This window comes from Prunus avium, chromosome 1, assembly GCF_965620075.1.
Source record: "Prunus avium chromosome 1, drPruAviu1.hap1.1, whole genome shotgun sequence".
In the NCBI taxonomy this organism is placed as follows: domain Eukaryota; kingdom Viridiplantae; phylum Streptophyta; class Magnoliopsida; order Rosales; family Rosaceae; genus Prunus; species Prunus avium.
The window spans coordinates 2,447,305-2,473,436 of NC_142284.1; the positions used below are offsets into that span (position 1 = coordinate 2,447,305).

At 37.7% G+C, this 26,132-nt stretch overlaps 3 protein-coding genes and 1 pseudogene across 6 annotated transcripts; all 4 read left to right on the forward strand.

Annotated features, from left to right (window-relative positions):
- Positions 1 to 4,990: 4,990 nt before the first annotated feature.
- On the forward strand, positions 4,991 to 13,545 carry LOC110751537 (uncharacterized). Of its 4 annotated transcripts, none has more exons than XR_002525865.2 (9): positions 4,991 to 5,375; positions 5,713 to 5,831; positions 8,212 to 8,281; positions 8,629 to 8,888; positions 9,300 to 9,413; positions 10,160 to 10,211; positions 11,508 to 12,060; positions 12,752 to 12,853; positions 12,955 to 13,545. XR_002525865.2 is itself a non-coding variant. In XM_021952017.2 (8 exons), the coding sequence occupies exons 2-7, from the start codon at positions 5,739 to 5,741 to the stop codon at positions 12,011 to 12,013; spliced, it is 1,095 nt and encodes a 364-aa protein (XP_021807709.1). In that variant the 5' UTR covers positions 4,991 to 5,375; positions 5,713 to 5,738; the 3' UTR covers positions 12,014 to 12,060; positions 12,955 to 13,545. The 4 variants fall into 4 exon arrangements, 2 of the variants coding, with proteins under 2 accessions (XP_021807709.1, XP_021807717.1); XR_002525866.2 differs by having other exon boundaries at positions 12,756 to 12,853; XM_021952017.2 differs by lacking the exon at positions 12,752 to 12,853.
- Positions 13,546 to 14,016: 471 nt separating this feature from the next.
- On the forward strand, positions 14,017 to 16,618 carry LOC110751528 (FHA domain-containing protein At4g14490). The gene is made up of 2 exons (XM_021952006.2): positions 14,017 to 15,373; positions 16,272 to 16,618. Exon 1 carries the CDS (start codon positions 14,090 to 14,092, stop codon positions 15,332 to 15,334), a length of 1,245 nt encoding a protein of 414 aa, XP_021807698.2. The 5' UTR covers positions 14,017 to 14,089; the 3' UTR covers positions 15,335 to 15,373; positions 16,272 to 16,618.
- Positions 16,619 to 17,941: 1,323 nt separating this feature from the next.
- Positions 17,942 to 22,330, forward strand: LOC110751508 (quillaic acid 3-O-glycosyltransferase CSL1-like). Its single transcript, XM_021951999.2, has 8 exons — positions 17,942 to 18,620; positions 18,745 to 18,840; positions 19,254 to 19,388; positions 19,671 to 19,883; positions 20,063 to 20,162; positions 20,527 to 20,699; positions 20,791 to 21,141; positions 21,664 to 22,330. Exons 1-8 carry the CDS (start codon positions 18,012 to 18,014, stop codon positions 22,207 to 22,209), a joined length of 2,223 nt encoding a protein of 740 aa, XP_021807691.2. The 5' UTR covers positions 17,942 to 18,011; the 3' UTR covers positions 22,210 to 22,330.
- Positions 22,331 to 23,684: 1,354 nt separating this feature from the next.
- Positions 23,685 to 25,815, forward strand: LOC110751307 (serine/threonine-protein kinase BLUS1 pseudogene; annotated as a pseudogene).
- Positions 25,816 to 26,132: the final 317 nt, after the last annotated feature.

Genomic DNA, 26,132 nt, shown 5'->3' on the forward strand with positions numbered 1-26,132 from the left:
TGTCCTTGTGGGAATGGGTTTTTTCGACATTTGGAAGTTTATTCTCCAACATTTTAAAACTTGGGTTTAAAGTTGGATTCGTACTTCTATAGTGTTGGGAAATGTAGAGATATAATCTTCGATTCTAAGTCTGACTTCAACAAAGAGAGAGAAATGAGGCGATCGATCCTTGGCCAAAGATGAGGAGTAGGCTGGGTTGTCGTCGGTGCGGTGAGGTGGTTGGGTTGGTTGTTGGGGTTAAGTGTGTGGGACTTTGATTGTTGCGGCTGCGGTGGTGGTTGTTGGCTTTTTGGTTCTTGATTAATTTTTAATTTTAATATTTTTTTTCAAGTTAACAGTGTTAAATTGGGGTTAAGTAAATGGACAGGTGTCAGCCAAATAGACCAAATTTGAGGGAGGTGAGGTTTTTTTCCTTAGTTCTTAAAAGTCATTTTACAAAGGGGTGAATTTGTCTTTAAAATTTTGAAGATAAGGTTAGGGAAGTTCTCAATTCCTCTCATACCACACACTTACCTCCATAAAAAATAGAATCTTCTCGAACTCTTCAGTCTTCTTCTTTGATCTCTTAGCTAAAAACCCACCACATATTTTTTCTGATCTTGGTATGTAAGTTCTCAAATCTCACTCTTCTTCTTCGATCTCTCAGCCAAAAACTCACCACATATTTTTTCTTATCTTGGTTTGTAAGTTCTCAAATCTCAATCTTCTTCTTCGATCTCTCAGCCAAAAACTCGACACATATATTTTCTGATCTTGATATGCAAGTTCTCAAATCTTAGTCTTCTTCTTTGATCTCTCAGCCAAAAACCAACCTCATTTTTTTTAAATCTTGGTATGCAAGTTCTCAAAAGCTAATCTTATTTATCATTTATATTATTTATATTTGTGTCATACCATGCACTTATTTGCAAGTCCCCTTCATTTTAGCTAACTAACATACTATGTCGTTTTTTACCTTTCTGGGTGATGTGGAGTCACAGATATGCGGGATCCTTCTGCCTAGGCTCTTGACTCTCGGGCACCTCGGGCCCCTTATGTCACACTTCGTTGATGTTGGGTGAGCAGCGTGAGTACCAACTGCTAACTCTCAATGCCCATGCATAGGCTCTTGCCCATCAGACCCTTAATGCTGATTTCCGATGAAGTTGGGCACCTCATTGTGAGCAACTTAGGCACCAGCTATTAACTCTTGAGATGGCTAATCATTGGAGGATATTCTTTTCTGCCTTTAATATCTTTTGACAATTTGTTAAGGAGGCTGTTACCCAAGCACCTCATTCTTGTTAAGGAGCATGCTACTCATGTTCGGGGTTGACAATTTGGTGAGGAACTTGCTCATCTTGCTCGAGATTGACAATTTGTTGATGCTCATGCTCGTGATCTTTCTGCCCAGGATCTTGCCCCCCGGGCCCCACATTCCGCTCTTCGTTGATGTTGGGCACCTCATGTTGGGAATCTTCTTGCTCGAGATGTTCCTCCTCATGCTTAGGATGCTACTGCCCAGGCAACTCCTCCACGGATGAATAGTGAAAAAAAGAGAGTAAGCATTTGGACAGCTACAATAGAAGAAGACAGGAAAAACATTTGGACTACTACGATAGTATAGGAAGACAAAAAAAAGTCAGTACATGATCACCTTGATCTTGCTCATCAGATGTACCAAGCTCCCTACAACAAGTTTAGGGTTAGGTTTCGAGGCTTGCGAACGGTTTTGGAATAAGTTTTGATAAGTTCGGATTCTAGGGTTTTTGTTAGCGACTTGGATTAAGGGCTTATTTGGGAGTTATTCTGAATAGGCTAGAATCACTTATGAGGAGAAGCACCTCCCACGTGCTTTCATATAATCACTTGAAGTGATTTTAGTGATTTTCTTCTACATAAAATCACTTAAAACCACTTAAAGTGATTATATGGAGAAGTGATTTTTAGCCTATCTAGAATAACTCCCAAACGAGCCCTAAAGGGGTTCGGAAGCTATCATTTGTGTTGAAAAATAATAATTTTCTTTGAAAAATGGACCCAAAAAAAATCATAATATTTGTTTCAATGTACTTTTGTCCATTTAAGTAAAAAAAAATGGTTTAACGAGAAAATGCCCTAAAAGAAAAACTATGTTTTGGATAATTGCAATAATAATAATAATTAAGTCAAACTTCAAATTTGTAAAAAAGTGGTCAATTTCAGGGCAATCAGGGCTTGTAGAACCTCTTGTATACTGTTATGTTTCCTATTTAAATCGGTGCACTAGATACTAAGTTATATTAGGTTTTGATAAGAGTTGAACTTAAGTTATACCTTGAGACCCAAAACTTTGTGGAATAAGGAAAGGCTTTGAAGCCTATTAAGGGGCCCTATTTATTTCCTTTTTTGCATGAACCGTTTGGTGGGCTTGGAAGATTAGTCAAGTCGGCCCTCGGTGATGAGTAGAGACGACTTGACCTAACCTTATATAAGCTTAAGGCCCTGCTCTCATCAGACACGTTCTCTAGCCTTAATCTCATCATAAAGAGAGAGCTGAAACATATTCTGAGAGAGAGTAGAAGTTTTGAGTCATTCATGTTCTTGCTGGGATTGCTGCTGCTGCGATTGAATGAGTTCAGAGGTCGTGTATTCAAGGAAGATGGCTCCATGTATGACTTTACGTATTTTCAGATTGTGTGTAAAGATCATGAACTCACATATAAAGAAATCTAATATATGCCACCTACGTATCAGTCATCTTCCTCAGTCTTTTGGAATTGATGGTTGAAGTGATTACCAAATACCTTTGAGAGGCTTAAGGATTGCTAGCGCCATTAAAGTTGAAGGAGGTCTTTCCGTTAGGTTAGCCAAGGAAATTTTGAATTTGAAATTTATACTCTTAGTATGATATGCATCCTATGCTCTTGCTGTTGAATTTTTTTTTTTACTATAAATTTCTATTCATTCCCACATAATTATTTTGAGAGAAGAGAAATGTGAGGTTGGAAGGTGTTAATTGGTTACTCAAATGGGATGATTGGGTGAGAAGGAACAACAATGGGTTGAATTTGTTTTAAAACTCACTGATGGTGCCTAGTGGCATGGTTTTGAAGGGAGGTGATAATGGTGGTGGTGGCAACAATGACACTAGTGGTGGTGGGGGCGATGTCATTGACAATGATGGTGGTGGAAACATTGGGTTTAGTTGTGGTTTTGGTGGCTACCTCGATGATGCTTGTGTGAGTGATGATAGATTTGAAGATAAAGGTGGCAATAATTGTGGTGTTAGTTGTGGTTTTCTTCTTTAAACCTAATTGTCTTAGGGGGTGTATTCAATTGGGATTTTAAAAGACTATTTAGAGATAAAAAAGTCATGTGGTATTCAATTAAGACTTTTAAATAATCTAAATAAATCTTGTGGTATTCAATTAAGACTATTAGGATTTTTAAAATAGAGTTGTCAAATCTAGTGGTATTCAATCAAGACTTTAAACAACTAATATAAAGTCTTATGGTATTCAAAAACTTGCTAATTTCGTAGGATTTTTTAAAACGTGGGATTTCGTGGAATTTTTTAGTGGGAGGTATAAATACTAAGCCCTATCTCAAATCCTGCGCTAACCCATCAGATTTTTCACTTGGGATTTTTTTCTCTGCTGCAGAAGATGAACAAACGGCATAGTAGCATCAGCCTCCAAAGAGGCTCCACTGGTGAATTCCTTTGCGGTCCTTTATGGTGAATTCCTTGCTCTCAAAACGGTTTGCTCTAAAGAGACCTTATCAAAAGCTGTTGCCTTCTCAACACAAGAGACGAAAGCCAACATTTTTTTGAAGCCAACACATAAATACAATTCTTTGCTACACCTGAAAGCCCAGAAAAAAGAAAGAAACAAGATGAAATTGCATATACCTACCGATACAAGCACTACGAAAATCAACGAAACGCTAAACCTTTATGAATCAAGCTCACTTAAATTTTTTTTTATTTAAAAATTTCTGCTAACATATTGAAAACGGTGAAATTGTTAGGCAAAAGTGTTGATTTTTTCAGCTCTGGAAGAAGATACAGCGCACACCTTTGCAAACTTAAATGGGTCCTACTATGGCACTCAAAAGTTTCACTGAAACGACATCATTTTGATTTTTTTTGCTTTCGTGCTTTCAAAAATATGTCATCCTTTCAATTCTATATGATCCTTCCAAATCTAATAAATCCTATGATAGAAATCTTTTACAATCTGTAAAAGAAATCTTTGATTATAGAAATTCATAAATAAAATCCTATAAGTCATTACATTCTGCTTAAATTCACTAGACTTTTTTTATCTCTAAATAGTCTTTTAAAATCTCAATTGAATACACCCTCCTTAGATAACACTTGTTTAGATGAAACTTTAAGATGAGGTCTCAAGCTCTAAAATCCCTCCACGAATTCACAAATCTCATCGTAAGTGTACTAAACGGAGCACTTTAGCAATATTGGATTTTAAGTGCCATCTATCTCCAGGCGAAACTTTGGTGTCCCATCTTAGCCCCAAATTCCACCTCAAACCCCTCATTTAAACACATTGTGACTAATTTTCAAGGCTTAAATGTGGTTTTGATTTGTGAACTAAATCATAATTGTTAATTTACCGATGATCTATTTTTTTGATAAATTAAGGACTTTAACTATATAAAAATAGCCAATTTGGGACTTGTTGTTAATTTTTTGGATTTCCATCCAAATTTCCGTCAAAATTAGGATAAAATACCAAAAAGTTCAAATTCACAGCTAATAACATTAATTCTATTGACATTAACATAAAGATAATCATAGAAAATGTGAAATATTTGATAGGATCCATTTCGGAAACGTAGAATGTAAGAGAAATTCAAATGTTATAAATAACCAAGAAAGCGAAATTCAGCTCTCAAAATTCTTCCATCTTTTACTGAACCTACGTGAATCTGAGCTAAAATCGTAATTTTCTTTTAAAAAAGAGAAAATAACAAATTTTAAAATTTTAAAATAAGAAATAAAATGAGAAAATAACAAATAAAAAAAAACCCAGCCCCAATCCCTGTACCCAACATAGCCGCACTCTCCCCGCCTCCCCTCCTCCTCCGGCAAGCAAAAGCCACTACTCAAAGAGCGACTCTGCGTAGCTTGGATTTTGAGGGCAAAAGGGGACGCCTCCGTAAATTGCAACAACTCGACATCAAACGACGCCGCATCCACCGCGATTTCGATACTCATCTATACACATATACAGATCACAGAACCCTAGATTCAGAATTCAAATCCCCAAGAGACACCAGATGAATTGAAGTGAGAGAAAGGGAGAGAACGTTTCGGTCCCCACACATTGTTGTTCCGTTTGAGGAATTTGATTCCGTTTTGCATTGGCTGATTACGAATTCAAATTGTCCAGGTTTGGTTAATTCTTGTTTCCACTGAATAAGCATTTTGGAAAATTTCCCTGTTTTGTGAAATAGACAAAGCCTAAAGAAAAAGGGTGATCATGAGTAAGTATCAATAAGGTGTTTGGAGAATATTGAGAAGTACCCAACAAGTTCCATATTTGATAGTATATGTGACCATTACATATACATCCATACTATGTAGCTTTTAATCCAAGAACAAGTCTCTACATGGTTGTTTAGCTCTTGACTGAGTGATTTGCTATTTCTGCTTAACTGTTGATATATTTAAAGCAAGTAATGAGCTTGAGCAAACTTGCATGCAACTTAGAAATGTTCATGTCACAGCTATATGTTGCTTTTGACGGATCATCATGGGCGTGCATGACCTACCATTTATAGCTGGCCAAGAGGTAGAATCAAGATCATTTATTGAAGGTTTTCGTGGTGCATGGTTCCGATGTAAGGTATCTATCACAATAAAGATTACTAGCTTTATCCGTTGATGATCAATTTTGTTTCATCCTAAGTGTATTTTAAACTTGACTGTTGCACTCTTAAAACTGTGGTTAACAATTGCCAACATCTTGTATCGGTCTCATTGTTTTCACTATTGATACTGATACAAAACATTTATAACATTTGTCAGAGTCCGTTTGTTTTCTTATAAAGGGATATTAGGGAGTGGGAATGCTAAGAAGTTACTTAGGAATATGAAAAGAGTCATCCTTTGTTTTAGGAAACATTAAAAGTCTGTTTAGGGAGGAGGAAGAATCATTAGTAATCAAATTGTAAAAGCGACAGTACCTGCAGTCTTGAAGATCACATTTCGACAGAACAATATGGCTTTGTAACAAAGGATTGGTTGTTTTATTAGTATATTAGGCTTTTTATGATTTCAGATTTAAAAAATCTAGGTTTGGAGTTATTTATCGACTAGATCATGCCATTGGTAGGCAAAGAAACCATCAAACAGATGTGACCAATGCGTTCTAGAAATATTCCAGCAATAGCAGCCATTGGCAGAGATTTCAAATGAAATAGAAGAAACTTTCCCTTTGCATCGACCACTAATTATTAATCAGAATGTTGATTGTGATCAACATTTGTGACTTTAGGTGGAGATACCAGAATTTATTGGAGAACAACTAGGGGAAGTTTTGGGTTGGTTAACTGAAGATGAAAGAATTTTGAATACCTTGATCTTCCAGATAGAAAGAACGTGAAGTTGGTAGTAGTTTAGTTGAGAGGGGAACTACTATGAAGGACAAAAAGCTCAAGTAGGAAACCAGCGAATTCAATCCTGCTCCAAGATGCATAAAATGATCGTAGTCAGTTCTTCCACTAAACTATAAAGGAAACTTATCTTATTAATACTTAATAATAGTAATACCAAGCCCTCTAAAAGGAAATCATTAAGTTTGAGGATAAAGGCTAATGTTAGCTGAATCTGTGTTGCAGGGCAGCGGCTATAAGCTGCTGTCCAGCGACCCAAACATACCCAAAAAACAGAGGATAGAAGGATAAAGCAGTAGAATTGAAGTTGGAACGAAGATAATTGAGTTCTAGGGCAAAATCCCAATAGAAACTCTATAGGCTAAAGTCCGAAATTATATTCATCAACAAAAACTAAATACAAGAGTCTCTTAGTAGCCTATTTATACTAGAATATAGAAAACCTAATTGACATAGGAAATTAAAAACCTAACTAGGAACCAAATCCTAGTAAGAATAGGAAAACAAGTAATAAAATTGGTCATCTACCTACTGTGTGGGAGGGACTATGCTATTTTCTATTTACATCATACACCAAGAAGTTGTTGACCATTTAGCTAATCAAAGGCCTCATTCTTTGCTTAGGCATTTACTTTCTCATAGCAAAGATTCTGATGTTGAAAAATTTCATTAAACAAGGAAAATTCTGATGTTGTATGTGTTTCAAGCAAATGAGTATATGAGTTGTAATGCATGTTCATACAGTTGTTGGGCTCTCTCTCCCCCATCCCTCTCCCTCTGTGTGATCTCTTGAGTGTTCCATAGGTGCTGGTGGGATGGCATGTCTTTTTATTAAGAAGGCAAGTAGAGCAGATTGGGTAACTGTTAGAGTGGAATGATAGTTTATTTGAGGCAGATACTATTTTGGAAGCTAGGTAGAAGATTTTAGGGAGGAGGTAGAGTTTTCCCTGGGATAGAGTTATGTTGTTTTTGCTATTTTGAACTGAGTATTATCAGGGATAGTTGGGGTTGGGGGGTTATTGTTTTCTAGCTGATGTGTTCTTGATGGACTTCTGGTCCATCTTGCTCTTTAAATTTCTTTTAACAAAACTGCTGTTTCTTATCAAATAAATTCTGGAAGTAAAATACATTTCTTGTGGTTGCATTCTCCTGTTCCCTTAAGATTTTTTTGTAGCTTTTGTATTTTCTTTTTGTTCCTTGGTTATATTTCATAAAATCTTTACTTATTCCACTAATAAAGAACAGATTTTCCTGCCATATTAGTTGGGATTTTTTGATTTATGACTAAGCCTTTAGAACCATATGTGTGCATAATTTACTTTTTCCAACCTGAATTATTCAACATACACATGCTTAAGCTTTACAAATACTACCACCAGTTCTCCTATTTTTCTCTATAAAAAATTGGGCATCTGATATAACTTCCAATGATTTATGGTTTAAGGTGTCTGCTTGTGCATATAGTCCATACTTGTAATTTTATGAGACTTTTCAGCTTGAGATTTTTCCATATATTTGATTGAAGATGGTTTCTCCATTGTTTATTATTTGATATAGAAACTCTTAAAGATAATGATATCATGCTCTCTAAATGTTTTAATTGTCACCCAGATAATAGAGATTGCCTGGAGAATGGGTCGGATTTCATCCTCCTTGGAGTATTTTGACTTTCCGGGTGAAAGTAAGTGATAACCGTTGGTATATTTCCTCAATGAGGATTTTTTTTTTGGGGAGAGAGGGAGGGGGAGGGTTGGGGGTAAACGCTTGTTTGAGGAGTTTGTTCTATATTTATTGTATATGTTAATGTACATGATTAATTGTACTTTGATTTTGAGGATCATAAAGTAATTTATTATGTAAGAATTGCATATACAATATGGTCTGTGAGACGAAAATAGTAATAGTTGCCTAGTTTTTATTTATATCTATGAAGGCTTTGTTTCTGGTTATCAAGTGAAATAAATATTTTTGTGAGAGTGATGGCTCTCTTTTTTCCTTTTTGTCTTCTGTAATTGTCCTTATCTGCAGAAATAACTTGGACGAAAATCTATCAAGCAAGCCGTGCTTATAGTAAAAATTCAACAAAGTCAAGAAAATTGCAATTGATGTTGCGGCCTTACTTTCCTCCCGTCTATCACGAAAGTACAATGCCTGATGTCAATACAATAGCGGAAGTGGTAGTTCTTGTTGGTGATGTCTGGAAAGTGGGAGATTTAGTTGATTGGTGGAAGGATGGTTGTTATTGGTCTGGAAGAGTAACAGAAGTATTAGGGAATGAGAAAGTTAAGGTGATTCTTATATACCTCTCATATTGTCTTATTTTAAGTGCTGACTTTAGTATACTTGTTATCATTTAGTGTATTGGCGCATTTGTTGAGGTGTTAAGTATAATTTTTTTCCCCTTCAGATTCTACACTGTTATCACTCCAATTTTTACAAACCAATTGTTTGACCTCTGATTCACTGTAGATTGTTTAAACATAGCCGAAGTCATTGAGTCCTTACAAAACCATGCTATACATGATTTTTCTTGAGCTCTTCGCTAAATTCACATATGTCATTACTGGGTCGGGGAATGCGCTATTTTTATCTAGTGCAATAGAGTACTAGCTGCACTTGTTCGTTCAACTATAGTTACTTTGATGTCAAGGAGATGCTTTGCTTCTATTTAATAATTGGTGTTCTCTATTTTTTCCCAGATTGAGTTGCCGCCTCCTCCTGTTGGTGAAGGATGTTCCTATGAAGTTTCTTGCAAGGACTTGCGCCCATCCTTGGATTGGTCTCCAGAAAATGGTTGGACAGTACCCACAACGGTACCTACAGCCCATTCATTTATCTGTATCTTTTCTCCTGTTTTTTGTTTATGTTTTGTTATGTAAAACTTTGTTTGAGCGGAAATATCAGATATTACCTCGAAAATGAGATGTTCGTTTATTTTGAATAATCCTGTCCTGTCCATCAGCTTGAATTGTCAGTTGTCCACATGCCCATCACATGATGATGATGATGCGGCACTTCCGGAAAAAAGGCACTTAACTAATGAGTGCCATGCATGAAATCATTTGTGAAGTTACAATATATATATATATATATATATATATATATATATATATTGTTGTTTTTTGTTTTTACTGAGAGCTCTCTTTCTCTCTCACGTTGTCACTTTGGTGTTGAACTTTTGGCATTGACCTTGCATCTAGTATTCTTCTATTGAAAATAACACATCTTTCTTTTTTTGTTTTTTGTCGGAACAATACGTCATATCTTTTAATTATTTATGTTCTGTTTATTTTTTTCTGCAATTCTTACTTCTTGCCATCATGGGCTCCTGATTGATGATAAATGCCACAATCCTTGGCTAACCAATAATGCATTTTGTCACCCATGTTAACATTCTTTCTTCAATTTGGTATTGAAGTATTAAAGCTACTTCTGCCTTGTCAGTTTTGGTGGTTCCTCTGCCGTGTAGGTTTTGATGCTTTATGTTCAATTAAGAAAAGGAAAACAATTATTTTATCCTTCTATTTCTAAATTATTTGGAATGCTTTTTTGGTTGCAGGAGAGTGAAAATGGGCGTCCTTGTGCTCGAGTAATGAAGCCTGGTAATCAAGGTACGGATGCACATTTTACTTCTCACTGCTCAACAACATATATGCAAGCTTATGCATGGTATTATGTTGTTTTTATCCTTCTGACTCCAAAATCTAGGGCTTGCAACAACTGGCTGATATAAAATTAAATTGAAGCCATTAGAGGTGATTACTTGTACATTGTGTTTTAAACCCTTTTTTTAAACTTAATATCTATGTGAGTTCTGACAAGGCATTGGAACATCGACTATTCTAAAATGACAATGTCCATAAGACTGAGTGGTGATTTGATCTTTGTTGGAGTTGGCCAGTTGCTAACCTGGTCAATTATTAAACAACCAAAGATAAAGAAAGATCAAATCAGATAGCAGAACTGGAACCAATTTTATAATTCAATGGGATGTGGTGCCTTCTGGAAACTTAAGCATTTGCAACACTTATGCATCTTCCCCAGCCTTGTGGGCTTTGGGGATTGTCAATGCTGCTTGAGGGAGTTTCAAATGCCACTCAACAATATTGAGATTTTAACCATTTTATAAGGAGTTTAATACTTTGCCTTTGAATATAGTAAGATCTGGTAATTAGTTAATATAAACTTTGAATAGTATCCATAGTTTATTGATTTTATCTTTCATATTGCTCAAGTAGAGGCTTTTTTTAATATATATATTTTTTTGGGTGGACCATATGGAAAGGAAACAGTTACATACACATACAAGACTAAAATAGGTGGATCCTGTACAGAGGCTAGTTAAAGCTTTAAGCCAAACTAGTCTTCCCACATTTTGGCGATGCTTTTCTCATACTACTTGTCCAGGCCTGGTGAAAGTTCAGCAGTTTTAAGCATGTGGCTACTGTAGTTACACCTTATAGTCTCTGTATAGGCTTGTGTGATGTTAAAGGCAAATTATGAGTTCTTGTATAATTATCCAGTTAACACACGTCATATAGATATTGGTTTCAACTCCTCCTTGGTTAAGATTGACATGGGAGAAGTGAAACCAGATAAAATTTTCAAGAGTTTGAAATGAATAATGAAAAAGTCTATGTTGAGCTTAAAAAAAGTAATAGTAGGAGAAGAAAAACCGAACATCAAGCACTATAAGAATATTGTGGTGGAATTTTTGGTGAGTGTATAGTTGTCTGGCACCAGGTTTCATATCACTTCTATTGTAGTGTGCATAATGCAATCAAATGTAACCATAACAACTTGCTTCTTGCTCTTGAATCTTGCCTTTAAATATATTTTTTTAAAACAGGAACTGCAATTAATAGCACAATTGATCTGATTGAGAGAGGATTATATTGTTGTTGCAGGGGGCATTTCAAGCTTGACAGCCCATTCTGTAGGTGATGGAAGAAGGGGTGTCCAAGCTATTGCTGGAGCATCACATCCTTCTTCTCAAGTATCTGCTAGCTCATTGCAACCTCTTGATGGATTAGAGGAAATGGCAAAGCAACCTTTAGGTGCTATAACAGCAAAGTTGACACCCACACCAGAAACAAATGTTGATTCTGATATGGCAGATAGTGGGATTGGGAAGACGAGTTGCTCAGATAGTGTTTCAAGTTCGCATATTAAAAATGCATCAAAGGGGATGGGGAGATCTACAACTGGGAAAGACAGAGTTGACAACAATGGGTCCTTAAAGAAGTTGAAAACAGATCAAAGCATAGTTTTAAATTCAATGAGCTCTGATACATTAGAAGCTGCGATTTTAGACTTGGAGGAACTTGTAAACCGGGTTAAATGGATGAAGGGTGTCTTGGAGATTGGAATGCCTTTGACAAGGGCCATGCGCCCCACCTGGAAGTTTTTGTGACATCATCCCTCGTCCACACCAAAATGACTGAGCATTTTGCACTCACAGTAAGTTTACCTTGTACACAGCACACAGCTATAACATGAAAAATTCTGAATGGCATTTAGATTGTTACCAACTCATACTCATCTGTTTTTGCCGTTTTCTTCCTTGGGGTTTAGTTGTTATTTGTTGAAAAACCGAGTGTGCTGTGAAGCACGTATTGAAAGGAAGGATGAATTTTATACACAACTTTCTTGACAAACGAACACTTCTCTTGTACCCACACTCTATGTATAATTTTCCTCGAGTAGACACTTAAGGTCTATGTCCTGTGAATATACCGTCTTTTACAAGTATGACTTTGTGAATTTCAAATTCTAACTCTGGGAGTGGCAGAAACAGATTGAGATTGGCAACTCTTTTGGCGAAGTAGATTAGTTTGTGATTGACATATTATGAAGTACTGTTTCAATTGTGTTGATGCGTGGAAAATGAGTGTAGGTAAAGTTTACTAGCCGCCAGTTCAAATTTGTGCTTCAGTTTGCCCTGGTTTTGCTAAACAAAGGCAACCAGGGCTTGTGAAACATTTGCTGGTCCTGAAAATATGCTTTCTCAAAGATAATCACGTACTTGATAAATAAAAAAATGCTCACGGTGTGCTTTGTTATGATATGAATTGCACTCCTTTTGTCATCTGGTTGTGATGAAGCAATAATGACAATTTTTAACTGCTTTCATATTGGGTCTGTTGCCAAGGAAGGCAGGAGCAAATTGGACCAATAACATAGCCAGGAGAATTCATCTCTGCTCAATCTAGCAACTTTTTTTAGCACACTTGTGGATTATGGATATTCATGAGTAAGCTGCATTTAACCATATTGTTCCACTGCATTGTTATAAAATTTAGCATGATTATACCTTAACCTAAGTATGTTTTTTTTCCCCTTCTATTTATTCAGTCTTTTGTTGGAGATTGATTTTGTCGTCCTGTTCGAGATCTAGACCCCTGAAGCAGGAGAGCTATCAGAAATTATTGATCAAATTTTGATTGCAGAAGTCAGACATTCTGAAGGCTCTTTCCTTTACCTGGCTCTAGCTTCTTCCAGTGGTCTCCATATATACCACGTGTTGAGATGCTTACTTAATCCTGTAAATCAGTCTCCATGTGCAGTTGAAGAGGAGAGGCTCAACTTTCTACTTCATTTTTTGAATACAAGCGATGGTCTAAACTACAAAGGGGTTCTCACACACATTATACCAAGGTGTCATGGGGGTTCTAAGTTGAAACCATTGGTCTGCAAGTCAATGCCCTTCTCTACTAGATTAGACCCCGTTGACCCAACTTTACTTTCTGCTCAATCAAAAGTTTGTGTTATACTGTTTCAATCAATCTACTAGGCCTCCCATCGTCTAATAGTAAATACTAAAATGAAACAATTTTTCGTTTCTTTTTGAATCTCTAACATGAGATGAGATCTATAATATTGTATCGACTCATGGCACGAGTATTCACTATGGGCTTTGAAATTATTTTGATTTTTGACATTTTATATGATTATTAACACATAAGAAATCAAATAGTACATGAGTTTTACATTAAAATTTGTAATCCAATATTAAAAAAAAAATCAGAAATAAGATTGATTAGGGAAGCAGTCGTTTCCATACTTATTTGTATTTCCCTAATCCTTGATATTTCCGCCGATTCATACTTTCTTGGTTCAATATACTTTGAGAACAGAGGTTGAGTTCTATAGCATCTTCCTTTGAGGGCGGCAGGACTTGGATAGAATTATTTAGGCCTACGCAAGTACAACACATACTAAATGGGCTGGCACAAACACGAATGAGCCCAATTTTAATGGGCTGAATCGGGTCAGTCTATTATTTCATTCTGGATTTTTTGTTTTGATGAAATATTGGTTTTATATTTTTTCTGGTCTGAAAATATAGATCTAGATTGTAAATTAAAAAAGAAAAGGACGAAATAAAAAAAAAGAAAATATAGGGGAATCTAACTCAAACTTCACCGGTTTATTCACTCTGAAAAGCATTTCAAACTCAAAAACTTTCCCTCCTTCCTTCTCCGAAAAAATGGAGCCTTTAGCTCTCAAGCTGATAATGGTCCAAGGCCCGCGGGAGGGCGAAACCCTAGACTTCGGACCCGGATCCAAGGTCCGAATCGGTCGCGTCGTCCGGGGAAACAACCTCCCGATCAAAGACTCTGGCATTTCCTCCAAGCACCTCTCAATCGAATCCGAATCAGGCAAATGGGTGCTCCGAGACCTCGAATCTTCAAACGGTACCCTGTTGAACGACACCAAGGTCACCCCAAACACGCCCTTGGACCTCAGCGACGGCGACGAAATCAAAATCGGCGAGTACACCTCGATCACCGTGAAGATCGACGGCTACGAGGAGAGCCGCCTCAGACGGAACCCTAGGCGTGCCGCAGTCGCAGTCGTTGCGGAGACTACGGTGGGGTCGGTTGCACAAGGTCGGGGCCAGAGAGGTAGGGCTGCGAAGGGGAGCGAAGCAAAGCGCGAGTTGGAGAAAGAAAATGTTGAGGCGATTGAGGCCGTAGGGAATCGAAGGCGGGGCCGACCGCCCAAAGCCAGGGTTTTGAAGAGTGAGGTTGAAGATGAGAAGCCGGTGGAGGAAAATTTGGTTCCGGAAATGAGTACGAGGCGAACTCGGAGCTCAAAGAATGAGGAATTGGGGAAGATTCCAGATAATTCTGGTGTAGATGGTGGAGAGATGAAGAATGAGCCGAAAAGGACACGTGGCGGTGCGAGGAGGAGGAAGAATGTACCAGAGGAGCTACCGGTGTGTGATAAACCTGATGTTCCTGAGAAGAGAGACTGTGTAATAATTGATGTGAAGGACGATGAGGCTTCAAAAGGGCTGAATTTTGAGGAAGAGAAACATGAAGAGACTGGTAAAGAGTTTAATGTTAGAGGAGAGAGCGGTGATAAGGGTGAGAATGGAAGTGCGAGTGGTGATAAGGTTGACAATGGAAGTGGGAGTGGTGATAAGGACAATGGAAGTACGAGTGGTGATAAGGGTGAGAATGGAAGTGGGAGGGGTGGCAAGGATGACAATGGAAGTAGTAGTGGTGTTAAGGGCGACAATGGAAGTGGTAGTGGTTCAGGTGTTAATGAGAGTTGTGACTTGGAGAAGATGACACTTGGCCAGTGGTTTGATTTTTTGGAGGTTCATCTGCCGAAGCAGATCATTGATGAGACGGAGGGGATCATTGGGGAAATGGTAGAGAAAGCTAAGCGACTTCAGGAGTACATGGCACAACAGAAGGAGAAGGGTCATGTGCTTGTGGGCTAAAGGGAGGAGCTGGGAGGGATCAGAACCTTGTTTTTTGTGGTAATTTGCAGCTCTAAATTTCTCTGTTTTTATATGAATTACTTTGTTAACGAAATTTGTATTGTGTTGGTTTTATTATGATAGACCTTAATATATGCATATGCCATTGCTTAACTGTGCTGAAGTTAGTCGGTCTTTAATTTGAAGTCTTGGATATGAATACGAAGTGGAATCTATTGAATGTCTAATAAGGGGTGAGATGAAACTAATTTAAGTGCAGTAGTGAGCATGATTTATATTGAGGGGGCTGGTTTAGCATTTGCAATCAAGTGTTCTAACTAAGAAATCTGACTGATAGCAAAATAAAGAATTTTCCTGTTTTGGGTAGGTTGATTGTGTGTTAAAATTTTATTACTGATAAAAAGGAGGTCACATATGTACACTGTCAAAGCAATGGTTTTTGATAACTTGTCCAATAAAGAGGGAGCATAAATGATATGCTGCATTCTCTAGCCAATTGCTTGTGCGTGTTTTGTTCATTGTGTTGTGGAAAAAATAATTGAATTCTTTATCGCCAGAAAGCATTCTCTCTATGAAGGCCTTTAGAACTTATTATTCTTCTTGTGTAAATGGTTTTCAAAACAAATTGTCTTGGGCTGCTACTTAACACTGTCAACTACTGCTGCATATCAGTGAAATGAAAATTTTGAATTTGTGATATTTTAACATTGATGACCAGAAGTTATCATCATCTGTAACACTGTCAATTCAGTAACTGTTATGTTGTGTTTTTTTTTTGGCCTGTCTTAAGTTGAATTTGCCGGTGGCATGTCTGCAATCTATGAATGACTATTTTGTAACAAAGTGATTAAGTTTAGAATTGATTGAACTTTTCACTGGGCAAAAGTTGACCCTTACCGTTGTGTTCTTTTGTTTGTTCATTCGGTGATTTCTCCAGGATATCGGTGTGGTGTATGCAAATCCACTCGAACCATCTGGACCAGATGACTAAATGAAAACAAATTCAAGAAATGCTTGAAAGCTCAAGCATTCGGGTATTAGCTCCCTTAACTGGCTTGGCACGTCAACTTCATATAGGTGATTTCCTTGCTGAGTTTGGGAGTGCAAAGGAGATAATGGTGACATCTTCTCTAGTTCATATCTATCTATATGCTGGTGACATCTTCTGTAGTTTGTATATATATCTTGTCATGAATTTGTTAACTCTTGCATCCAGGTTAGTTACAAGTCTTGATTGCAGACATAATTTTATTGGACAGGTCAGTTGGGTTAAGTGGATTGAAATTTAAAATCTACTTAACAAAGTTGGATCTTATGGAAATATTCCTGTTCTAATATAACCTGCTTGGATTGCATTGTTTGTGAGACATTTACAGATAGGTCAATTGGATTAAACCTTTTATACAATCAAATCAATTGCCATACTCCTTGTTGAGATAAAAAAATATATATTCGAGCACAGTAAAATTATGACCCATAAAAAATAATAATAATAATAATAATAATATAGGCCAACATTTTTTTAAGGGGATAATTGGCCTAAAAATGAGGCTAATTCTTATCAGCACTTTCCCATCCCACATTCAATTGATGGTATTGGATATTATTGACTAGGACAGATTGACACCTCATGGTTTGGCCACCACGCACGGACTGATATTTTTTATTCTTGCGCCTCAAGATTGATTGCCATTTAAAAATAATTATAATGTTCGGAGCTTGGCCGCCACGCACCACCTTGTTCCACGTAATTGGCTTGGACAAAATGTGTGGCCAATTTTGAAACGTAAACTTGATTAATAGATAACAATTTTCTTACCACTTTAACTTAAGGTGTATAATCATCACATTTTTCAATATTTGACATGTATTCATGAGCATAATCATTGTTCCATAAATATAAGCAAAAAGTTCACTCTAATTAAGTTCATGGACACGTGTCAAGTGTTGAGAAAAAAGGGTAAGTGTACATTTTGAATTAAAGTGGTGAGTAAAAATATTTCTCCTTTGCTATTGAGAGGGATGATAACATACTAAATTCACATACACTACACAAATACTAGAACTCAAACCAAAGACCTTTTCTAGAGGGCATCACTTTGCTTCAAACCACTACAATTAGTCATCCTCATTGAAATACATAATCACACAAGTCGGCCGGTGGGGACCATGATATCCTGCTGATCAAGAAAACTGAAAACATTTTTCAACATATTTTTATTTTTAAATTTTCATAAAACTTAGTTTTACCTTAATTTATGAGTCAATATTTTGTCATTTTGTTCCTAAAATAATTGTTTGCCATGTCAACGGGATCTAACTAGTAGAAAAAGACTTTGACTTAAAAACTAGTGATATAATGTTTGAACTCTTATAACACCTCGATAATGTATGCGAGAAACTAATTTAGACTATCCCTTGTGTTAAATAGTAATAATAATAATAACAGTTAACCCAACAGCCGCCAGGACCATTAAACTTTTTGTAACCCCAGAACCATAGCTTCTCTCTTGAATATAATTCAGGCATATATTAATCACCACTCAATTCCTCTACATTTTTTTTAAATTATTTAATTAAACAGTGTTATGGTCCTTTAAAAGGAGGTGGAGGGTGTAGGTAGTTGACACTTGTGTGCGTTGAGAGAACGCACATACCAAGCACAATAGAAGAAGATATGGAGAGTTCTTCTAAGCTCCCCCTTCATCTCTGCCATGTCCACAAGCTTTCAATCTTCATCAACCGGACACATATGTTCTTCCACTCTATAGCTTTAGTCTTCTTGCTTTACTACAGAGCTTCTTTCTTCTTCATCCAAGACACTACCAAAACCAAAGCAACCACCTTAGCATGGCTTCTTGTGTTTGTCTCGGAAATCGTCCTATCCTTCGAGTGGCTACTCAGCCAGTCTTTTCGGTGGCGTCCCGTTTCGCGAACCACGTTCCCGGAGAGGCTGCCGGGCGATGATAAGCTCCCGGGTGTTGATGTGTTCATCTGCACTGCGGATCCGGAGAAGGAACCGACTGTGGGGGTGATGAATACTGTGTTATCTGCCATGGCAATGGACTATCCGCCAGAGAAACTTCATGTGTATCTGTCCGATGATGGTGGTGCTGCTGTGACTTTGAAAGGTATGAGAGAGGCTTGGAGATTTGCAAAGTGGTGGCTTCCATTTTGTAGGAGGTATGGGATCAAGTGCAGGGCTCCGGAGGCTTATTTCTCCGCAGAAGATGAGGATGCTGATTTTGGCGGCAGCGAGTTCATTCAAGACAGAGAAGATATTAAGGTGAATGAGAGTTGAAATTTTCGAATTAACTGTGACCGATTTATTAGAGAGATGATATACAAAATCAATAGTTGATAGGACACAAGAAAACAGTTCTCATATGTGACAATATATTTGGGTGCAGGAGAAATATGAGGCGTTCAAGAAAAGAGTAAGAGAAAAAGCAACGGTTGGGGACACAGGGAGCAGACTGAGTCGAGATCACCCTGCAGTGATTGAGGTATATTTTAACATTTGATATATATATATATATATCATCATCATCATCATCATCATTGTAAAAGAAATCTTTTACTTTTACATCTTCTAAATAAATATCAATGAGTATTGTTTTCAAACCCCTACCATTAAAGCATTAGGTTTTAGCGCTTCAAAAGAAAAACGAGAGTCAAACTCAATAAGCCAAGTTTCCAAGTTCTTCTTTGGTTTGGCAACCGACAAGTGTGTATTTTCCTATTTTGTCCTTTACTAATGGATATATATAAACGCAGCTAGCTAGATAGAAAGCATTCCATACCGACACAAAAAACAAAAACAAAAAATAAAAATAAAAACAAAAACGAAAGGAGAAAATATATGTCCCCATCGCTAACACAAATTCATGATCATAACCCATATCTGGAAATTTGGCAGGTTATACAAGAAACATCCAGTGATGATGCAATTCAAGAAAATGAAACCAAAAATATGCCTCTCCTTGTTTATGTTTCTCGTGAGAAAAGGCCTTCTCATCCTCATAATTTTAAGGCTGGAGCGCTCAATGTTCTTGTATGTATCTCTCTCTTTCGATCTTTCATTAATCTTCCCCTATTTATGCATCTACGATAATATTCTTTTATCAAATATCTAGTATGTTATGTATTGCCAAAGCTATCAATCCAGCATCACACATTCAAACTAATATTTTATTTTATCATCGACCCAAAGTGACAGCATGACATAATTTATACAAGCCCGACTATTTGACAAGTGAACCATTTTTCCTCATATCCATGTATTTATTTATTCATTTATGTGTAAATTAATATATTGTGCACTATTGTTTTTCAGATACGGGTCTCTGGTGTGATAAGCAATTCTCCTTACATATTAGGCCTAGATTGTGACATGCATTGTCATGATCCAAGTTCGGCTCGGCAAGCAATGTGTTTCCATCTTGACCCAAAGATATCACCCTCCCTAGCATTTGTTCAATTCCCTCAAAAATTTCACAACATCAGTAATAATGATATCTATGGCAGTCAGCATAGGTCGATATTTTGGGTATGGATTCAAGGACAAAACTTCACTCTAGTTATACATGAATTAATATATTTAATTACAAATTAGCCCCTAAATATAATTAAAGAAAATCATATATATATATATATATATATATATATTTTATGTGCAATAATATATCTGACAATTTTATGACTTGTTGGTCTTGACTACTTTCAAAGCTGCAATGGCAAGGTTTTGATGGGGTTGGAGGGCCAGGTGTGAATGGTACTGGCTATTACATGAAGAGGTTGGCCTTATGTTCAAGCTCCATACATGAAGGTGTGTTTTTGTATGTATTGTTTTACTTGGATCGACTTGGTAATTGCAGCTGGCTAGCATATATGTGTCATTGTCTTTGTCAATCATTTCAGTTTGATTGTATTAATCTTTGCTTCGAGGAAAAAGCTGTGGTTTGAAAAAGAAAATTAAATTGTTATTATCCTAAAAAGTTTATCCTAGGATATCAAGTGCATGGATAAATGCTCTGCTCTTAATCACTTGAGCCATGAACGCCTTATTCATTAATAGTATATATTTTTAGACATTATATTTGTGTTAATCTATGTACATATTTCTTTCTTGTAAGTTATAATTAATCACAAGTTTCTATAGCTAATTACTAGTTTCACTATTGAATTTCCAGATGGGGATCCCATGAAACTTAGACAATCTTTTGGTCCATCCAATGAATTCATCAAATCCCTCCACCAAAACAACAAGCCTGATATGCTCATCCACAGAAAGAATGCATTGCTAAATGAAGCCCAACTCCTAGCCTCTTGTACCTTCGAAAATGGCACCAAATGGGGGGAAGAGGCAAGTACAGATACTATTAAAACCATGCCCATTGAATCATTCAACTTAATAATATTAATAATAATTGTAGTCTTTCTTTCATTTATGGCAGGTTGGTTTCATGTATGGGTCTGTGGCGGAAGATTACGTCACAGGGTTTCGTTTGCATTGCAAAGGTTGGATTTCAGTGTATTGTAATCCACCAAGGCCACAGTTCTTGGGCAGAAGCTACACCAATTTGGATGACGTTTTAGTCCACTGTTCTAGATGGACCTCTGGGATGGTTGATGTTCTTTTCTCCAAGTTTTGTCCTCTTATATATGGCCCTTTGAAAACTTACACTTTCGTTCAGAGCATGTGTTATGCAGAAATGGCTCTTATCCCCATTTTCCATTTGCCATTGTGGTGCCTTGCCACCATACCTCAGCTCTGCCTACTCAATGGCATTCCTTTGTACCCAGAGGTAATTAAAGTTTTTTTAAAATATATACTTCTTCCTGTCAAATATCTTTAGCGCAAATGATTCAATATAAAGAGTACTTATCTTTAAGAAAATTCTTGAGTATAATTTAAAAAAAAATCTATATTTTGTCATGCTATCTAACAATAAAGACCGCGAATGTGAACTATTGACACCATGCAAAAGCCTCAATAGTTATGAATGTTTAGTTGTTATTAGCCCCTAATTAGGCACATATACACATTCCTATACTAACTGACACGAACAATTATAAGTAGGGACATGTATCTATGCTCATTTAGAGGGCAATAACCACTACATCCGTGAATATTGAGATCATTTTTCATGTAGGTTTATTCTTGATTGAGTGTGTGGATCACATACACAGTCTGACAATCTCATAATATAGTCATCCATTCTATTCTACCGCCCTCATAAAAAAATAATTCTCGTCATAAAATCTTCAATTTGATTTAGTGTCATGCAATATCCTAATACATATTGGTCTTGTTCTTGGATTTGCAGGTCTCAAATTCATACTTCATCGTATTTTCGTTCGTATTCCTATCGTTGATTTCAAAACATTTATACGAGGTTCTCTCAACGGGATTTACATTTCGACATTGGATAAATGAGCAAAGGATATGGATGATGAAGTCAGTTATATCTGATTTATATGGCAGTGTGGATGGCTTCATGAAGAAAATTGGTATGAGAGAAGCCAATTTCTGCCTAACCAACAAAGTTGACGATGTTGACCAACTCAAGCGTTACAATATGGGGGTGTTTGATTTCCAAACATCAATATTATTTCTTGCTCCAATGACTGCTCTGGTGATCTTGAACATGGCTTCCTTTGCAGTTGGGATTTCTAGAGTCATCTTTTTGGGGGAGTTGGACAAATTTTTCATACAAGTTTTCATACCCTTTTATGTCATTTTGATGAACTACCCTATCGTTGAAGGGATGCTGATAAGGAAAGACAGGGGTCGCATTCCACCATCAGTCACATTACTCTCTGCTGTAATTTCCTTGATTTTCTATTTTTTCGGTTCTATTATTTTCATGTAGCAAGGCCAATAGGGACATGGCCGGTGTCCATGATATTTCCATTTTTCTGAGTTAATAATATAGTTTGTATGCTTTTATTGTTCTTATTATTATTTTTTAATATAAGGGGGTTTCTTACACACACACTACTAAGGTGTCAAGATGGTTCAAACCTAAAACCATTGCTCTGCAAGTCAAAGTTATTTTCTTTTCTTTTTCAAGTACGAGCGATAGTCTAAACTGCAGGAGAGGGTTTATTACACACACTATTATGATGTCATAAAGATTTGAACCTACTACCACTAGTCTGCAAGTCAATACCCCTTTCTTTCATTCACTAAAGAATTTTACTGTTTTTGCCTTTAAATTAGGCATTTTATAAAGTGGAGCCATAATATGGAAGAAATTTCACCAATAATTATGTTTGATAATGACCAGAGCTAAGCCCAACAAGTTTGGGTTGGACCTTGCCTAGCGTAAACTCAACATAATTTAAGCCCAATATATTTCGGCTGGACAGCAACATTACATTATATAGGATGCCTCTCCATGACCATAATACATTTTTAAGAGATGTAATATTCGTCAATTCTGACAAATGTATGATTTGTTTTTTTTTTTTTTATATTTTAATTATGACAAACGTATTACTAATTATGATAACATCAAACGTATTACTAATTGTTTGTACCATATCTGACCTTCCGCTCATACAACGACACGTGGATCTTAGAAGCTTACCCAAGTGCCCATGGCTCCGAACAATCAGCATCGGCTACCGATGATATTGTCTCAAGTTAGCAAAAGGTCGCTACAGGCCCAACATAGACTACAATCGGTATCTCCTACCGATTCTGCAGAATCAACCTCGAAGCACCCGCCCGAAATATCTAAAGACTCGTGTCGACCTCATAGGGCCCTCCCACGAGTCCCATATCGAAATTAAGTACTAAGAGCATACAAGATGCCCTCTATAAATAGGCCCCTTCACTACAATACAGGGGTAAGACTTTCCAGCTTGACCTTTATACTAATATATTGTCAACAGCGAGGGCTCTTAGAAAACAAACTAACTTTAGCATCGGAGGGTCTTAGGCTGGTCCCACACCGGTTCCATAAACCTCACGAGCCTCAACTCTCTTCTATTCAGGATCTGCATCTATCACTCAATCGATCGGCTAGATCGTCCTCACCACTTGTAAATTGCACTCATCTCTATCTGTTCAGTTTTGGTGCCAACACTAATTATCTTAATTCTATCACTTGATTAATTCTATCACAAAACATAAATAATAGGATTAAGATTGTTAAAAGACTTCCTTCCCAAGAAAATGCTGACATGGCAAATAACTGTATTATCTTAACCAACCTAACTAATTCCAATTACAAAGAAACCGTCACAAAAGATCAAGGATTCCCAAGAAAATGCTGACATGGCAATTACATGCAGTAACTTCGTTTTAATCCCCCAACTCTTGAATGCTAAAAGGCTAAAAGCAGAGCAGTTCAACACTCAACATGCATCGTCAACCTTTCACAAGATTTCTGCTTAAACCCCAACTTTTCTTTTTCTCCTCATAACCACTTCCCAGAATTCAGAAAAAACCCATTTCAGTTCATCAAGATCTCTGCTTTTTTTCTTCTCCAATGTCGACTTCTTCTTCTCACCAAGAAAACCCAGAACCCAAGAAAGTCCAATTCCCATTGGACTCAACTGCGTACCAAATCCTCGATGAAATTGGCTTCGGCGTAAGCGCTGTTGTTTACAAAGCCATCTGTTTGCCGATGAACAACACAATCGTGGCAATCAAGTCCATCGATCTCGATCAATCCGGGGCTGATTTCGACAACATTCTAAATGAAACCAGGACACTCTCTCTTCTTTCACACCCCAATATCCTGAGCGCCCATTGTTCTTTCACTGTGGACCGTCATCTTTGGGTCGTCATGCCGTTCATGTCCGCCGGGTCTCTCCAATCCATAATCTCCTCTGCTTTCCCCGACGGCCTACTTGAGCCCTGCATTGCCTTCGTCCTCAGGGAGACACTGAACGCCATGTCGTATCTTCATGACCAGGGGCACCTCCACAGAGACATCAAGGCTGGTAATATCTTGATTGACTTCAATGGGTCGGTTAAAGTTGCAGACTTTGGGGTTTCTGCTTCTGTTTATGAGGCCAATTTGAGTGGAGAGTCTTCGATTCGGTTAAACGACGTTGCTGGGACGCCGTATTGGATGGCGCCTGAGGTGATACACTCGAACAACGGGTACGGATGCAAGGCGGATGTGTGGTCTTTTGGTATAACAGCTCTGGAATTGGCTCATGGGGGGCCTCCCCTGTCTAACTTGCCTCCTTCAAAGTCTCTGCTTTTGAAGATCACGAAGAGGTTCCGGTTTTCGGATTATGAAAATCGTCACAACAAGAATTACAAGAGCAAGAAGTTCTCTAAGGCCTTTAAGGACTTGGTGGGTTGTTGTCTTGATCAGGACCCGAACAAGAGGCCCAATGCGGAGAGGTTGCTGAGGCACTCGTTTTTCAAGAATTGCAGGGGCTTGGATTTTCTGGTGAAGAATGTGCTTCTGGGTTTGCCTAGCGTTGAGGAAAGGTTCAAGAAAACCAGGGCTTTGGGTGGGCTGATGAAGGAGAAGGGTATTAATTCTGAGGATGATGAGGATGAAGAGGAAGATGATGAAGGTAGCTCAGCGAGGCAGAGGGCTAAGCACAGAAGGATTAGTGGGTGGAATTTCAATGAGGATGAGTTTGCTCTCGACCCTGTGTTCCGAGTTGAGCCTCAAGGCGATTCTGCTGTGAAAATGGTTCCGTTTGGTGGAGAAACCATCATCCAGGACAGGGGAGGTGAGTGTAGTGAGTCGAATCCGAGTTCACCGGGTCGGGTTGGGGAGGAGGCCAAGAGTGAGAATGTGGGTGTGATAGGAGCTGAGAGGGAGGCAATGGCGGTGGGCGAGCATAGTGAGAATGTGGGTGAGATAAGGGGATTGTTGGGTGGTGGTGGTGTTGATGAGGAAGCCCTGGTGGGTGCCCTGAGTGGAAATGTGCCCGGTCGTTTGGATAGGGAAGGAATGATGGGTAAGGTGGTGGCTTTCATAGGGAGCTTGGATCAGCAGAGGCAGAATGCGATGACATTGTTGAGCGTGTTGAGAGGGGTGGAAGCTTGGGAGGTGAGCAGAGAGGAGCAGATGGGGCAAGTGATTGAGAGGCTGAGGGTGGAGTTGGAGAATGAGAGGGAGAGGAATTTCCAGTTGGAGATGGAATTGGAGTTTCTAAGGATTCAGATTTCTGGTGCAAATAGCAGCAGTGGGGCTGGTATTGATTGAGATATGTTAGTTGAATTTTGAGGCAGGGCATGCATGCATATTTGCAAATTGCAAGAGAGTTTTGCTTTTTGATTAATGGTGAATTCTTTGCATTGCTTTTGTGTCTAGTTATTCTCATACAGAAGAATATAGATTCCTTTGTTGTACTTTTTTCATAAGTGATGGAGACCATTTCATCTATTGAGGTCATTCATGATGCTACAGAAGAATATGAAAAGAGTCATACTTTGTTTTAGGAAATATTAGAAGTCTGTTTAGGGAGGAGGAAGAATCATTAGTAAGCAAATTGTAAAAGAGACAGTACTTTGCTTAGGCATTTACTTTCTCATAGAAAAGATTCTGATGTTGAAAAATTTTCATTAAACAAGGAAGATTCTGATGTTGTATGTGTTTCAAGCAAATGAGTATATGAGTTGTAATACATGTTCATACAGTTGTTGGGCTCTCTCTCCCCCATCCCTCTCCCTCTGTGTGATGTCTTGAGTGTTCCATAGGTGCTGGTGGGATGGCATGTCTTTTTGTTAAGAAGGCAAGTAGAGCAGATTGGGGAACTGTTAGAGTGGAATGATAGTTTATTTGAGAGGGAGATACTATTTTGGAAGCTAGGT

Coding starts and splice junctions, on each gene's coding strand:
- LOC110751508 (XM_021951999.2), top strand. CDS start 18,012: ATGGAGAGTTCTTCTAAGCTCCCCCTTCATCTCTGCCATGTCCACAAG. Junction 18,841..19,253: donor ATCACCCTGCAGTGATTGAG/GTATATTTTAAC, acceptor GAAATTTGGCAG/GTTATACAAGAAACATCCAG. Junction 20,163..20,526: donor TTCAAGCTCCATACATGAAG/GTGTGTTTTTGT, acceptor TTGAATTTCCAG/ATGGGGATCCCATGAAACTT.
- LOC110751528 (XM_021952006.2), top strand. CDS start 14,090: ATGGAGCCTTTAGCTCTCAAGCTGATAATGGTCCAAGGCCCGCGGGAG.
- LOC110751537 (XM_021952017.2), top strand. CDS start 5,739: ATGGGCGTGCATGACCTACCATTTATAGCTGGCCAAGAGGTAGAATCA. Junction 8,889..9,299: donor TAGGGAATGAGAAAGTTAAG/GTGATTCTTATA, acceptor ATTTTTTCCCAG/ATTGAGTTGCCGCCTCCTCC. Junction 10,212..11,507: donor AATGAAGCCTGGTAATCAAG/GTACGGATGCAC, acceptor TTGTTGTTGCAG/GGGGCATTTCAAGCTTGACA.